Source organism: Malaclemys terrapin, chromosome 17 (genome assembly GCF_027887155.1).
Source record: "Malaclemys terrapin pileata isolate rMalTer1 chromosome 17, rMalTer1.hap1, whole genome shotgun sequence".
Classification (NCBI taxonomy): Eukaryota; Metazoa; Chordata; order Testudines; family Emydidae; genus Malaclemys; species Malaclemys terrapin.
Genome location: NC_071521.1, coordinates 18,115,764 through 18,131,522, shown reverse-complemented (window position 1 = coordinate 18,131,522; position 15,759 = coordinate 18,115,764). Strand labels below are relative to the sequence as shown.

Here is a 15,759-nt window from a genome sequence, read left to right as displayed (position 1 = left end):
CAGAGAAAGAGAAACTCGCTGAATCTTCAGCAAGCGCCATTAGCCTCTCTGCATCATGTGGCTGGCTGGGCTGGGCTGGGCTGTTGGGACTGGCGGGGGGGGGGGGGATCGGGTTCAGATGCCCTTGGCTGCCCAAAGGAGCAGGGAAAGTTCTAAGCCCTGCCATGAGATTTCGTGTATCTGAAGCTGATTATTAACTGCATCCCTCTTCTTCCGAGGTTCCTAAGGCTGCTGCTTGGGGTGGTGCTGCATCCTCAGTTATCTTCGGGTTCTTGGAGTCAATACCTGGAGCCAGTGCTGGGGATCTTTGCGTGGGCAGTTTGGACACCCACTGGCCCACCAGTGAGGGACCCTTGAGGTCAGGGTGGTGGTACACTGACAGGAAAGGCTGTACTGGGCTGCCTGCCAGGGACGGTCAAACTGTGCAGCCCAGGTAGGAATTCTAGCTCTGGACTCTCGTCTCTGGATCTGTTGGTCTATCTCTGAGCTGAATCCTTGTTTTTAAATGTAAACTTGGCTTCTAGCTGTATTGACTGCACAGGAGACTGGAGCCCTCTGGCTTTCTGTGCAATGGGTACAGGGTGGGCAGTGGCAGGACCCGCATCCCCTAGGTGCCCCCGCCCATGTGCCCAACCACTGACCCAGAGGGAGAAGCTCAGTCTCTGTGGCACTTTTCACCCTTGGCCTCTTTGCTGAGAGTGCCATCAGGGGGCAAATTCGTGAGGGGGACGGGGGAGCTGAGGATGGTGTTGGAGATATGCAGATCTGGTCTGAGAACCAGTAAACTCCTTTTGACACAGAGAACCCAACAGCTGCCAGGTGACCCAACGCTTCTGCACGTGAGAGGCCTTGGCTCTGATGCCTGGGCCGGAGAAGCCGCTGTCCGATGCCATCTTTACAGCCGGCGCCGGCTGCAGGCTTCACGGGTTCTTGGAAGGCAGAATCACCCCAGCAGCTCCCATTGCAGCTCCTCGGTGAGCAGCTGCCGCGTTCCCTCCGGTTGTTCTTCTCTGCCCGGCCGCCCGAGGTTCTAAGTACGCTGCTGGGTGGGGCACACGGTCTGTCTGGTGCTGCTGCGCTTTCTCAGGTTATCTTTCTGGGAGACACCAGAGGGCACCGTGAGACGGGATTTAACCGACTCCTTACAAAGCCATTCGCGCGCCCCCTGCCATCTGCATGGCCTGAGATTGTGTGTGACTTTCCCTCTCCCCACACTACACAGGCCTGGCCAGAAGTGGAGCGTATGATTGCGGAGGGGGCTAGGGGAAGAGGGGATGTGCGTCCCTGGGATGTGCCCCCCGTAGAGACATCCCGGTTAGGGTGACCAGACAGCAAGTGTGAAAAATCGGGATGGGGGTGGGGGGTAATAGGAGTCTATATAAGAAAAAGCCCCAGATATCGTGACTGTCCCTATAAAATCAGGACATCGGGTCACCCTAGTCCCGGTTTCCCTGAAGACTCAAGTTCTCTCCACAGAGAGCACGAGCAGCAAAGATCACACTTAAATTTCAACCCACCTCTGGGGGCACAGGCCCCTGGGCCAGGCCTGGGGCGTGGGGTGGGGAGCCTGTGACGCACTGTCTGCAGCTGGGCCTGGTGATGGGTCCAGCGGCCTGGGCAGTCTGAGAGCCATGCTGTGGGCAGAGTCAGACAGCCCTGGAACTGTGCGCAGGGCGGCCCACCTCTTCTGTGGACACCCCCAGGGGCCAATAGGGTGACCAGATGTCTCGATTTTATAGGGACAGTCCCGATTTTGGGGTCTTTTTCTTATATAGGCTCCTATTACCCCCCCACCCCCATCCCGATTTTTCACACTTGCTGTCTGGTCACCCTAGGGGCCAGATCAGCGACAGGGCTTAGTAATATATCCCAGGAGAAGAGGGAATGTTTGCGGCCCCCTCCACCCCCACAATCACACGGTCCCCACCTGCTGGCAGCGACTCAGGCCCGAGGGCTGGAGGTTTCTGCTCTGACTGTTGGCTTAGGGGGAGAGGGCAGCCGTGTTCTCACTGGTGGGGAGAGGACTGACCCATCGCCAAGGGGGCCTGCCTGATAAGGTGCTGGGAGCAGCACGGGAATGGGAAGGTCCCTGGCTTGCTCAGGAGTAGGGCTGAGCCTGCAAGGATCTTGCTGGCTTGCACAACAGAACACAGAACAGAGGAGAGGGAATATGTGTGCAGCATGCATGACCCCTGTACATGGCCACTTCTGTGCTCTGCACACACACACACACACACACACACACACACACACCCTTTGCATGCAGCACATTTATGCTCTGCACTCACACACATACACGCCTGTGGTACACACTTCCTCTGCACACACACTGCACGTGGCACAAACGTGATCTGCACACACACACAAACACACACACACACACATGCACTACACCACGCACACAATGCCCACGCTGCTGCAGAATGAATGCATGGCATAGGGTGTGCACCCGGGTTTCTCTGTTCTCCTTCCCACTCTTTGTCTGTCTTGGCTATTTAAATGCGAGCTCTTCGGGGCAGGGACTCTCTCGCGCTGTGTCTGTGTAGCGCTGAGCACAATGGGGCCCTGATCTCCGTTGCAATGCAAACAACAATAACAACGCTTAGACTGGGGACCCCTGGGTACAAACTGTTGAAACACAGAGAGCAACCACCCCTGCTCAGAGCTGATCGCCACACCTTTGCAGCCGGCCAGGATCGGGAGAGGCGCCCACTCGCCAGCCGACTTTTTTTCGAACCCGTTAGATTTATTGAAAAATTAAAAGCACAAGCTCTGTAGATATAAATACACTGACACTGCTGGCAATTTACAAGGCATCCATTCCTGGCTGTACACGCTGGGACACGGGGCCTGGAGCCTTGATGGGGCCCTGTGCCACATGCCTGCCACCCAGCCCCCAGCGGACAAGCCCCCGAGAGAAGACATTAAACCAGTGATCACCAAAGAAATCTCTCCCCCGTTCTCCCCACTCCCACTTCACTATGCCATTAGCAGCCGTGGAGTCCCCTGCACAGCACATGTTGCACTAACATTACTGCACGGCGGGGCACCCTGCACCTATGGCCCGCACCCCTTGACCCCATCCGATCTCCCAGGCATGGAGGGATTCTCTGTGCGGAGGAAGGCAGAATAACAGAGGGGAGAGAGATGCTGGTGGGGCGGTGGGGGAAGGGGCAGGGTGGGGGGTGAGCTCTCAAGGATGTGGCTGGCTTCCCTACCCCCACATCTAGGAGGAGGTGCAGGGAAAGACCATCTGGAATATGGCTTAAACTGGGAAATGAATCTGAACCACTGAAGAGAGACAGAGGCAGGGCAGTGCCCAGAGTAAATGCCCAGGCAGGAGATGCAGGGATCAGCCGGAGTCAGGATTCTCCTCTCTCCCACACTTTCCGTTGCTTCCTCGCCCCTCCCTCCCTTTGCCCCCACACTCTCCTGCAGTCCTTCTCAGCCCTGGGGCCCATCACCGGCACCGCTGCTGTCAGCCCCAGAAGCAGAGCACCGCGAAGCACCTGCCTGGGGCAGCCCGGGGCTGGCCGCCCATGTTCTGTGCCTGGAACATGTGTTTGTGCGTGTGTGTGAGTGGGCATACGCTGGGCAGGGGACAGTGCCAGCTCTGCCATGGAGGGTGGCTTCTGTGCTGGGGCGTATGGGTGCACGTGTTAACCCGCATGCCGATCCGCCCGAAGCCCTGTCCGATCCAGCTCCCTCGCTCTTCTGTCCGTTTGGCTCGGGGGCTGCCGAGCCCCCTAAAGTGCGACGTTGAACTCGGTGACCAGGAAATCGATGTGATCCTTCTCTTTTGTTTTAAAGGCCTCGGCGATGACACGCGCGGCTTCCCGGTGCTCCTTTCCCCGCAGCGTCGTGCCATTCACCTCCAGGAGCACGTGCCCCACCTTCAGCTTCCCGCAGTTGTGGGCAGATCCTCCTCGCTGTGGCAGGGCAGGAACAGACGAGAGGGAAGTGCTCACGTATATAGCAGCCTTTATCCCCAAATGCTTCAGGGGTCGCTTAGGCCCAGATCCTGAATGGTATTTAAGTGCCTAACTCCCACTGATTTCAACTCAGGCACCTAAATACCTTTGAGAAGCTAGGCCTAAGCCCACTCTGAAATGCAGCCACCTCTGGGGCACAACGGCTGCTTAACAGCTCCATGCAACATTACACAACAGTTTAGGACAAAGAGTGAAGAATACTGTATCCAGTCGAAAAATAGGGACCTTTAAAGAGGCAGAATGTAATTCCCTGGGTTGTGATCTGGCCAGTGGACCTGGGTTAGCCTTAGTTTTACAGAAAATGTCCAGGATGTTGGGACATCGGAGTAGGACACAGGAAACCCGGGGTCTAATCCCAGCCCTGGCCTGCAACAAATCCCTTCACCTCTCTGTCATCTCCCTCCCTGTGTCTATTCATTCTGTAAGCTCTTTGAGCTGGGACTGTCTCTCGCTGTGTGTTTGTATAACGCCCGGTGCAGTGGAGCTCTGATCTCTGGTGGCCTCTTTTGGCATTACTGTGATATGAATGAATGATAATAACAGAGCTGGTCCAATAGCATTGTGCGGTCTTTGGTTTGCCAGCTCCCCCGATTGCTGCATTTGCGTTAGTATTTGTTACGTGCAATATACTGTTATTTAGCTGGACTCACGGATTAGTCCGGACAAGTGGTTGCCTGAACTCTTTGCTTTGCTTTTTGCACATTGTGGCGCCTGGCTGCTCGTATAATATCAACGCTGCTCCCTCAGTGAACCAGCTTTACTGGAGGTGCATGAATAGCGGATACCAAATACCCAGCCACGAAGGGCACAGCTTTGCCGGCATTGCTGGAAAGCCATCACTCAAATGAGTATTACGGCCACCCCAGCAGCTGAAGTGATTGTTTGGAGCTCTTTGCAAATCTGCCGCTTCATTTTTTGAGCACAAGGGGGCAGGGCTGCAGAGTTACAATATGAGAAGGGCAAACTTTTTCCCCTCAAGCCTTTTTTTCAGTGACACATGCAGATTCGGTACATTTCACAAAGGCACGTTGGTTTCTCATCCATTCTGACCTTCTCAAAACGCAATGTTTCAATTTGTTGGTTTGAAATTACTTTTATGTTTCAAAACGCCTTTCATTTTATTTTTGAAATGTTTAAAAATGCCCCACATGTTTAGTTTGACACTAAACTCATTTTTTTTAACATTTCAATTTACTGAAACTTTCAACAAGTTTTCATTTTCCGTTCGAACCAAAACAATCTTGTGTTTCAATTTGTAGGACTTGCCAATGAACTGAAAAACCCGTTATTCAACCAGCTCAAGGACTTGTCTTCATCAGTGGCTCTCAACCTTCCCAGACTACGGTCCCCCTTTCAGGTGTCTGATTTGTCTTGTGTACCCCCAAGTTTCACCTCACTTAAAAAGTGCTTGCTTACAAAATGAGACATAAAAATACGAAAGTGTCACAACACGCCATTACTGATAAATTGCCGACTTTCTCATTTTTACCAGATCATTATCAAATAAATCAATTGGAATATAAATACTGTACTTACAGTTCAGTGTATAGTATATCGAGCCGTATAAACAAGTCAGTGTCTGTATGAAATGTTAGTTTGCCCTGACTTGGCTAGTGCTGTTCCTGTAGCCTGTTGTAAAACTAGGCAAATCTCTAGATGAGTTGATGGACCCCCTGGAAGAGCTCTGACGCATACCCCTAGTTGAGAACCACTGCTCATGGACACTTAGTCCAAGACAGGCTGGGGTGTGAGTCTACCCTGCATTAGCCTGCTGCACACTAAGGGTCCACGTGGACCTGCTACCGCACACTAACAGTTCCTTAGTGCGCTTTGATCTATCTCACCTGGACACTGGAGTAGGTCAAAGTGCACCAAGGAATGGTTAGTGTGCAGCAGGGTCCAGATGGACACTTAGTGCTCGGCATGCTAGTGTGGGGTAGCTTCACACCCCAGCGTGCCATGGACTAAGTGTCTGTAGACAAGCCCCAAGTTACAATCTCATCCCCTAGGGGAAATGCAAGGTGAGCCTCCTCTCCTGGACCTAGCTGACTTTTATACTCTCCTCTCCCTGAGAACATGCTCGCCCTCTGCTGGAGACGGGAAGAGCTGAACGGTGGCCCCACCCTGATATGAGAGGGACGATGTAATCAACAGCCAGCATTCTGTCGCCATCTGCTGGTGAGGGAACGATAAGCCCAGCAGGTGTAGAAGACAGGAGGGAGGCTGGATTCTGGGCGTGTCCCTGTTAGAAGAACCCAGGTGTGAAAATCTCACAAGACCTTTCAGAGCTCAGAGCCACGCAGGAGCATCTGCATCGGACTACTCCCGTTCCCAGCACACCGTACCTGTATGGTGACTATCCGGGGCAGAGGCTGCCGGGTGTTGGCGCCGCCCTCGATGGCGATCCCCAGGGTTGGCGCGCTCTTCGCCACTCGAATCAGGCATGATGTGGGCTCCAGAAGACCAGGCTGTGGAGGGAGAGACAGCAACGCGACTGAGGAGGGCTGGGTGAGGAGCCTTCTCTCCAGGCCATCCTGCCCCGCCCCCAGAGAGACCAGACCTTGGTCTGGGGACCCTATGCCAAGCAGGTTAACCCTTTCCAGCCTGCCTAGCTGTGCTTCTATGGGGCCATTTTCCATGGCGGAGGAACGTGGTGCCTGTGATCCCTCTGGCCACGGCCCTGCAGCCTGTTCAGTGACTTGGTGGGAAGAGCAGCGGAATGAGCTGATTGGCTGATGCGAATGAGACTCTGGGCTGCAGAGATCCACCATCCTTGGCTTCGCCGCTGAAGTGGGACATTGCAGCATCCTGGGGGCGGCCGGAGCAGGATGGTCTCCAAAAGGCCGTCGGCCCTGAGGCTCCCCGTGCACGGCCACCTCAGTACTACAAGCTCCGGCCCATCCCCGCCTGCTGTTGTGTGTATGGGCCCATCTACACTGCACACTCCCTATGGTGGCGTGGAGAGTACGGATGCTGCACACCCCCAGCACGGGGATAAATAGCAGACTAGATGGTGGGGCGTGGTTAAAGCAAACAGAGTCCAGACATGCCACAATCCCCAGGCTATATACCCTGCATGGCCCTCTAAACGCCCAACAGCGCCTCCTCACTGCTATTTTTAGCAATCACAGAACCATAGAATCATAGGACTGGAAGGGACCTCGAGAGGTCATCTAGTCCAGTCCCCTGCACTCAAAGCAGGACTAAGTATTATCTAGACCATCTCTGACAGGTATTTGTCCAACCTGCTCTTAAAAATCTCCAATGATGGAGATTCCACAACCTCCCTAGGCAATTTATTCCAGTGTTTAACCACCCTGACAGTTAGGAAGTTTTACCTAATGTCCAACCTAAACCTCCCTTGCTGCAATTTAAGCCCATTGCTTCTTGTCCCATCCTCAGAAGTTAAGAAGAACAATTTTTCTCCCTCCTTCTTGTCACAACCTTTGACATACTTGAAAACTGTTATCATGTCCCCTCTCTGTCTTCTCTTTTCCAGACTAAACAAACCCAATTTTTTCAATCTTCCCTCATAGGTCATGTTTTCTAGACCGTTAATCATTTTTGTTGCTCTTCTCTGATCTCCCTCCAATTTGTCCACATCTTTCCTGAAAAGTGGCACCCAGAACTGGACACAATACCCCAGTTGAGGCCTAATCAGCACGGAGTAGAGCGGAAGAATCATTTCTCGTGTCTTGCTTACAATGGAGCGTCCTTCTGCCTCAGCCTTTCCCTGTCACAGGTAGTCACACACCACAGTGTGGACGCAGCCTCCTTTTCCGTGGCAGGTAGCTACACATACCCTAAAGCCGCTGCCAGCTGTGTGCAGGGCGGACGTGGCCTCTGAGTGAAGGACCAGTGGCTGGGTCAGCTAATGCTAGCAGCTCCATCATCTCCAGGGCAAAGGGCTGCATGCTTATGGGTACGACGTCTCCACTGCAATCAGGAGTGTGACGGCCGCACGTGTAGACGTACCTGAGCAGCGAAGTGGCAGCAGCATGGACTTTACAGGTCCGCCTGGGTCCCTGGGGACGCTCTGCTTGGGCTCGTGTTGCTGCTGCTTTGTTATCTGACCTCGCTAGATCAAAGCTGGCTCAGGCCTGTCTGCGCGTGCTGCCGTCACACCTCTGACTGCCATGTAGACCCAGAGCATGAAGGGCCCCAGGTTCTAGTCCTGCCTCCCCAAGCAGGGACGAGACGTGCAGTACCTTTATACGCAGCCTGTCTCTTTGCCCAGCAACAACTACAGATGTGTCCCACTGCCTGAGCTGGCTCTGCTGGGTGCCTCACCGGTTTGGAGGCTGCCTCTGCTGGCCCATCACTTCTCGGTGCCTCCTTGGCGCTTCGGCTTTTCCCAGGGATCTGCTGCCGGTTCTTGTCCCTGCCGCTCAGCTCCACTTCGCCGATGTCCACCCCGCTGTCCTCGCTGAGGGTCTGCCCGCTGTCCGACAGCTGGGAGAGCGTGGAGGCTGGGGGAAGAGCGGGACCAGGGCTATTAGCAGGAGGGAAAGAGCAGCACGGAGGGAGCCGTCACATGAATATCACAGGCTTGGGCTGGTCCACGCCGGGAATTTACACTGGCATAGCTGTGTCGCTCAGGGGTGTGAAAAATCCACCCCCCTGAGAGACGTAGTTAAGCCGACCTAACCCCCAGTGTACACAGCGCTCGGTCAATGAAAGAATTCTTCCCTTCCCTTAGCTGCCGCCTCTTGGGTAGGCGGATTACCTACGCCGACGGCAGCGCCCTCCTGGCAGCCCAAGCAGCGTCTACACTGAATCAAACTTGAAAGCCAACACACGTTGAGCCAAAGGTTCTCCTCCTCCGTCTCTGGAAGGAAGATGGGTCCAGATTCAAGCAAACTGGGGCTAATTCATGGGGGTTGTAGTAAATCCACAGTCAGTTTGCAATCTCATAGGTTTTCAGCGAAGTTTCCAGTGAGCTTTGACACAGTCAGAATTTCCTTTGGGGCTTGTTTGAAAATGAATCACCAGGCCCAATGTCGGGGGTTCTGCACTCAGTGGGTTGAAAGCAGGACCCCAAGCCCCAGAGAAATGGAGCCCCCCAGTTTTGCAGAGCTGAGCTTATCTGCCTGACGCACATCAAGAAACACAGCGAGCTGCCGAACAGCCTGCATCGCGCCTCAGGCAAGCTGATTTAAGACCTTCATTTGCATACATTTGCATGAGATTTATTAACCAGCAATGAATTCTAAAAAACGACACCTGCAAATTGGGTGTAAATCGCCGGTTTTTATAGACGCGCCATTAACGAGGGAAACCGCATTTCCCATGCGCTGCAAAGGCTGAGCAGCGGGCCCAACCTCTTTGCCGCTGCTCTGGGCAGCCTTCGACGTCCCCCTTGACATTACCCTGGGGCAGCGTTCCTGCCCCCGGCTGAATGCAGATATTTTCACCTGAAGTCCCTGCCGCATTCTGTGCCGCAATCAAATGGTTAATTGCAGAACTCAGCAATGGAAAAGACCTATTAGGACAGTCTAGGTCAGGGGTAGGCAACCTATGGCACGCCTGCCGAAGGTGGCACGCGAGCTGATTTTCAGTGGCACTCAAACTGCCCGGGTCGTGGCCACCGGTCCGGAGGGCTCTGCATTTTAATTTAATTTTAAATGAAGTTTCTTAAACATTTTAAAAACCTATTTACTTTACATACAACAATAGTTTAGTTCTATATTATAGATTTATAGAAAGAGCCCTTCTAAAAATGTTAAAGGGTATGACTGGCACGCGAAACCTTAAATGAGAGTGAATAAACTCGGCACACCACTTCTGAAAGGTTGCCGACCCCTGGTCTAGGTGAAATTCACCCCTATGCAGATGGCCAGCAAAAGACCTACATGTCACTTAAACCCTCAGACGAGGTCCCATGTGGCATAGAGGCTACATGGTAGCCCGTTGCAGAGGAGAATTTCACCCATAGCCCATTGCTCCAGACAGTGCAGGCTTGTCTCCCCGCGGCCCCTGCACGCAGCAACGCTTCTCTGCCACTGTGAACCTTCAATCCCATCTGCAGAGGTTAAGCACTCAGACCCAATCAAAGTGCCGGCATGGCTGTCCACAGTTCTGGATGGACATCATCCATGGTCTACTTCACACACACACACCTTCAGAGAGTGGGTAGTTCTGCCCCCGAGACATTGCAAAATAGAGGGGTTCTACCAGGTCTTCAGGACATTTGTTGGAGGGAAATGACCCCAGGATACGGGGGGGCTTCTTGAAATGATTAAGTACTAAGATACTGAGGTAAATGACTATGAGCTTCATTGCTCAGCTCTACTCTGCTTGGGTCCCTCCACGAACTAACTGAGCTCCCAAAGCCCTATCCGGCATTGGGCCCATGTAGAACCTGAGATAAGTTCTCTTCTTTGCCCCTGGTTAGGGTTGTCCCAGGACGTTACAGACGCGAGGGACAGGAAGGTGAGGTGGGAGAGGTTTGTGACGTGTAGAATGCAGTGCTCAATCAGGCTATCCTTGACCGTGGTTGGGAGGCGATCTAGGGGAGTGCCGGGAACTGGGAGAGAGTCTGTGTGTCCGCACCTGTTTGTGCAGGAGATTTGGGCTGATGTCTATCAGCAGAAGGCTCGCGGAGGTGCCTCCACCCACAGGCTCAGCAACAGGGAACTGAGGTCAGTGTCCAGGCTGAATGTATGTAACAAGAGCTCAAACTGGACTTGAAATGGGTCTCGGCAATGAAAAGTCAGTTTCTTACCAACCAAGCCACCGAGCGTGCGAGGAGAGCTAGCAAGGCAGCATGCGCTGGTGGATAAGGCACTGGACTAGGAGTCAGGAGAACTGGCTTTTAGCCCTGGATCTGCCACCGCCCAGCTGAGTAACTGCGGGCAAGTTATTCCACCCCCTTTCCTTTCCCACCCTGTGTCTGTATTTAGAGTGTTAGCTCTTCAGGACATGGCCGGTCTCCTATTATATCTGTGTACAGCGCCTAGCGCAATGGAACCCTGACCTCAGCTAATGCCTCTGCTGCTCCTGGAAGGATAATAATCAGTAATAATAAATCTGAACAAACATTCTTAATGGGATTGCAGGTGGGGACTCAAACCATGACTGGGAGGAAGAGGAGGAGGATGACGGGCTGTATCCAGAGCTGTACCTGGCCCTACGAACCCGTTAGCAATGCTATGGTGGTGGACAGGCAGAGCATTCTATACAGAACAGAACCGAATAGAAAATCATGTTATCCATCGCCCACCAGCAGTGACATCTGCAGTGTGTAGATGGTATCACTAGAGGGCAGCAAAGCCACCTGCATGGAGTGTTTCCAGAGCCTGGGGGCAGGAGAAGATAGAAAATTGCCCTTTGGGGTTCCCAGGGGCTCGGGCCAGAGTCCATTCCAGGTGGGCACAGAAAGCCAGTTCAGGTGTTTCCCCCAACTGTACTTTGAGTGAATCACCAGGAGGCCTCTGCCTGTCACACAGTAGGACAAACTTTGGGGCTGATTCTCATTTACATGAAGGCCCCTTTACAGGGATCCGGGAGGTAAAGCGAGTCACTGACAGCGTAAACAGGCCCTAGTGACAATGAGAATCGGGGCTTCTGACTTCACAAGTGCCAGAGAAATCCAGTCCTGGAGTCTTGGTCACGCCGGAGCTGGATTCTAGCCCGGGGACACCTCAGCCAGCCACAAAGGACTGGGCAGAGGGCCGATGAGGTAGAAGATCAGTTGACTCGAGCGTGAGAGCAACTCTAGGGGTGTCACATGGCAACTCACTCCTTTGGGACCTCCTGTGTTTCCTTTTGGTAACTTTCCCTTGATGTCCCCTTTGCACTTCTCTTACCCCCCTCCACCGCCCCAAACACACGTTTAAAGGACCAATGCCTGGTTAAATCTGGCCTCCAAATTTAACTTTTTACCAAGCAAGCTTTTCTCAACCCAGACACTAATGGAAAAAGTCCCGGGGTTATTCCTCTTTTCTTTTAGAATTCCATCAGAAACAGATTTTATTACCAAACGCAGCAAGACTTGCCCAGGAGACCAGATGCAATCAGCTGCCTAGCGGAGCTTGGTCTTTAAGTAAAGGTCAGGTAAAATTGCATTGGAAAGCTAGGGGAAGCTTACAAAAGTTCTCTGAGTAGAAGGTGGTAGGGAGGCAGGGTGCTGTAATGAGTGCCAAGCCCCTCATCCCGCTCTGACAGCATTGCCAATGCCAAGCACTCTGAAATCAGCTTAAAAATCATGGGATTAAAACAATAACATGGGTCTCTTCTGATTTGCCCTCTCGGTTTTTGATCCTAAAATTTAATAATTATAATCATACAACACCTAGTTATAGAAGAGCTAGGTATTGTATCATATTAATTATTATTGTTAAAGGTGATTTCAAACTTTGATTCGCAATTAGGAGAACTAGACACTCTTTTTTTTTTTTAACCTGTAATCTGATATTCTCACATGACTCCAGCAGCTGGGGCTTGCAATAAAATCGGGAGAGTTGGCAACATTGCTTCTACCACCGCAGGCACACGTTGGGCATTGCCCCAATTTACCTCCTTCCTGCGGTTTAAGTAAAGGGCTTGCTTACATGAGGAAGTTATTCCAGAATAAGGTAGGGCATGAATTTAAAGTGCAGTAGCTATTCTGGAGTAGCTCCCCCTTGGACATTCTTATTCCAGTCAATTTTCCCGTGCAGACAAACCCTTCATAACAAAGGCCCAGATGGTAATGAGGAACCTAAATGCCTTTGAGTATCTCAAGCAAGGCTGTATTTACAGATATAAGACTCAGTCCTCAAACTCCCCCATCAACTGGCTGTTCTCAAGGGTTTCTCCCTGCCCTTCCCTCTAGCTCTCTCTTGTCTCAGAAAAACTCTCAGCCTTTTCTAACCCAGATTTGGGACTAGTGGGGTGTCCCTGTTCTAGCTGCCTGGATGAGGCAGTAGAATAGCCCTGCTTTTTCCCTCGGGGCCCTCAATCCTCACTGTAAATCCTTAGAGGAGGATTCACTGTCAATTCCTGCCCCCTGTGGCATTTGCAATGCTAACATCCAGGCCTTGTGAGATCAGGGGAATCTGAGATGCAAATTGACTAGAGGGTGGCTGTAAAGAAGCGTGAAACTGACTAGTCTCATTGTCCAAACAGAGCAATGCAACAGGGGAACAGAGAGCGAACAAGCCCCTTCTGTGTTAGTGGCCTGAGTGGCAATTTGTACAGTGGTTCTTTAACCCGGCAATGCCCCCTGGGGTCAGTCCAGCAGGCAGAGCCACCCACCTCGGGCTTGGGGCAAGGATCTCACTTCGTTCACGTCCGGCTCGCTGTTGGGCCGATGCACCTCCACCATGATAAAGTGCTGGTTGATTGCTGACTGTGGGCTGCCTTTGTCTGGCTCTGGGTGCGACGAGGGATGGGGAGGGGACCGAGAGGCGGGTGCTGGGAGGCTACTGGCTGGGGTGCTCTCAGGAGATGGGCTCTTCAGTCTGGTTGGAGACTGAACTCTGGGGAAGGGGCCTATCGGGTGCTGGTTGACCAAGGACAGGTGGGCACCCAGCTGCCTCCTGGAGCTGAGAGTGGCCGGGGAAACGGCGGCGTAGACGGTGCTCGAGGCAGAATCCGCAGTGGACGCAGAGGCCGAGGTGGAAGTCACGCTGGCTGTGTCCTTATCAGGGTGGCTGGGAGGCGGGATGGGGCTGGGAGGGGCCACGAAGAAGAGGCCTGAGTGGGAGGATTCAGAGGAAGGGCGCTGGGGTGTGTCTTTCGCTGTCTTTCGGAGCTGGGCAGTGGAGGAGTCCAGCGTTTGAGCCGGAGAAGGAGGTGGGGGCTTAAAGCCAGGCGGTTCCTCAGGGAAAGACGAAACATCGTCCTGTGAAAAACCAGAACAAAAAGCCATTAGACGCCACTATGTGGGACAATGGGCCCTTTCCCCTCCTGGAGACCTGAGACCTGGCCCATCACCCCTGGAGCCTGGTGTCCTGTTACCTCCAGTGACCCGCCTCAGAGGTTTCTTCCTGACCTCAGGGGCAATCTGAATATGCCCTGGAGTGTGAAGATTGATAGAGGAATAGTCCTGTTTTTAGCTCCAGTAACCATGGATGCAGTTCTTACTCACAAACCCCGAGTCCTTTTTTCTAATTATGCTGTGTTATTTGCTTCAATTGTGCCCTGCTGCAGTGAGTTCCACAGGTTAGTGATGGAGGAAAGTATTAGAGAAGATGGTGCCTTCAGTCAGCATCCATTTCCATTTGAGGAAGCACTGGCTAGAGAAGGTGAGATATCTTACCAGGGAGATGTCCGGCAGGGCATTAATACTGCTCTGGAGTCCCTCTCCACTTCCCTCCAGGTCTGCGGTGTTCTAGGCACACAAAGGAAGGGGAAAAACAGTCACTGCACTGTACCGCAACACAAAGCAAAGCAGAGGCCGTAGCACGAGAGGCTGCCCACGGGGTTAGGGTGAATCTTGGAAAACCTCACACGGACAGAAAGGTTTGCAGCAAAGGGAGCTTTTCAGTTGCAACGACAAAGGTTTGTATTCGTGGCAAGGTCTCCCCTGCAGCATGGGAGATCCCAGCAGAACAACTAGGGCAAAGCAACCCAGATGGGAAACGGCTTCTGCTCCCCGTGCAGACTAGGCGGGCCAGGCCTTCGGCTCAAGCAGTAGCTTTGTGGGTTCAAGCCCCACTGACACGCATTGGACTGTTGTTACGTTTGTTTGTTTTAATAATGCAAGGGACCCCTGAGGCCTGCTGCTGCCATGTGTGTGTCCCCAACCCTCCTGTTGATTTCAGTGGGGAATTTCAGGGGAGCAAGGGATGTAACCAGCCCACGTTTTTTAGCTTGGCAGCATCCCCTTTAAAAGCAGCCCTTTGCTGAAGCCAAAGGGCTGGCTTCTCCGCTCGCCCATCCCGCTGGGAATCAGGAGCGCCGCCGCTGTAAGCGAGGAGACACTCCAGTCCGGTGCAGCGTCTGCAAGGACTGATCGCCGGTCCCTGGGCGCAAGCCCCCTTGAGTTCAATGGAGGAGGCCCTCCTGTTAGTGGAGAGCAGAATTTGGCCTATGATCTACGTAGCATCAAGTGCTCAGAGCCATCACGGTGGGAGAAGCGTCCTTCCAAGTGAGTGGATCTCTCAGGGCTCTGTCTTTGCTCAGGCCTGGGCCGTCTTCAGAGGTGCTGCTCCAAGGATTGGGTGGGGATGGAGCCTCCCAAGGACTAGGTGATGGTCGTGGTGCGTAGCTGCGCTAGACTGGGGAGGGGGTGCAGGGAGTCCCTTACCTGGGGAGCAGCCTGGCAACGAGGGTGGGGCATGGCCGAGCCCGCACGCATTGGTAAGGTGCACTGGCTGTGACCTCGCTGCTCACGGTGTGAGATCACCCCTGAGTGTTTGAGGCTCGCTCTCCAGGTTGGGGGGTCCGGTTACTCTTTGGACTATGGGCTTGTCGGCGCTGGGGTGGGAGCCGCTCCCACAGCAGCCTCGTGTGGGTGCCTTGCTCCTGTGACTTGTCCTGGTGAGTAGGGCAAACCCTGCTCCAGGACAGCTTAGCGCTAGAGAGATGTGTCTGCATTCGGGGTGTGCAGAGCCCAGCCCCCGCCGTGGGCACAGCCGCAGACCGGACTGCCCCTGAGTCTGCAGTGACTGCGAGGTGGTGTGTGCGGATCTCCCTCGCTGTATCTGGGCCTCTCTCCAGGCCCAGGCCTCACTTTCCATCAGGAATTGCAACATCGCTGCAAAGAGATCACCCGCTTCCCTTTCCACATTCCCTTCCATTTCACTTCCTTCTCCCCACGCTTTCCCGCTAGCAAAATGCT

General features: G+C 53.4%; 1 protein-coding gene across 4 annotated transcripts in view; it reads right to left on the bottom strand.

The window, feature by feature from the left end:
* Nucleotides 1-2,731: 2,731 nt before the first annotated feature.
* Nucleotides 2,732-15,759, bottom strand: part of WHRN (whirlin) — a 102,691-nt gene continuing 89,663 nt past the window's right edge. For 2 of the 4 annotated variants that reach the window (XM_054007040.1, XM_054007043.1), the window contains 5 exons: nucleotides 14,236-14,307; nucleotides 13,230-13,818; nucleotides 8,283-8,461; nucleotides 6,338-6,460; nucleotides 2,732-3,929 (listed from right to left, as the gene is read on the bottom strand). In XM_054007040.1, the coding sequence (XP_053863015.1) occupies nucleotides 3,747-3,929; nucleotides 6,338-6,460; nucleotides 8,283-8,461; nucleotides 13,230-13,818; nucleotides 14,236-14,307 (1,146 nt within the window). In that variant the 3' untranslated portion in view covers nucleotides 2,732-3,746. Of the gene's footprint in view, nucleotides 3,930-5,938; nucleotides 6,235-6,337; nucleotides 6,461-8,282; nucleotides 8,462-13,229; nucleotides 13,819-14,235; nucleotides 14,308-15,759 lie in introns of those variants that run through there. The other 2 variants (XM_054007039.1, XM_054007042.1) reach the window with 1 other exon arrangement.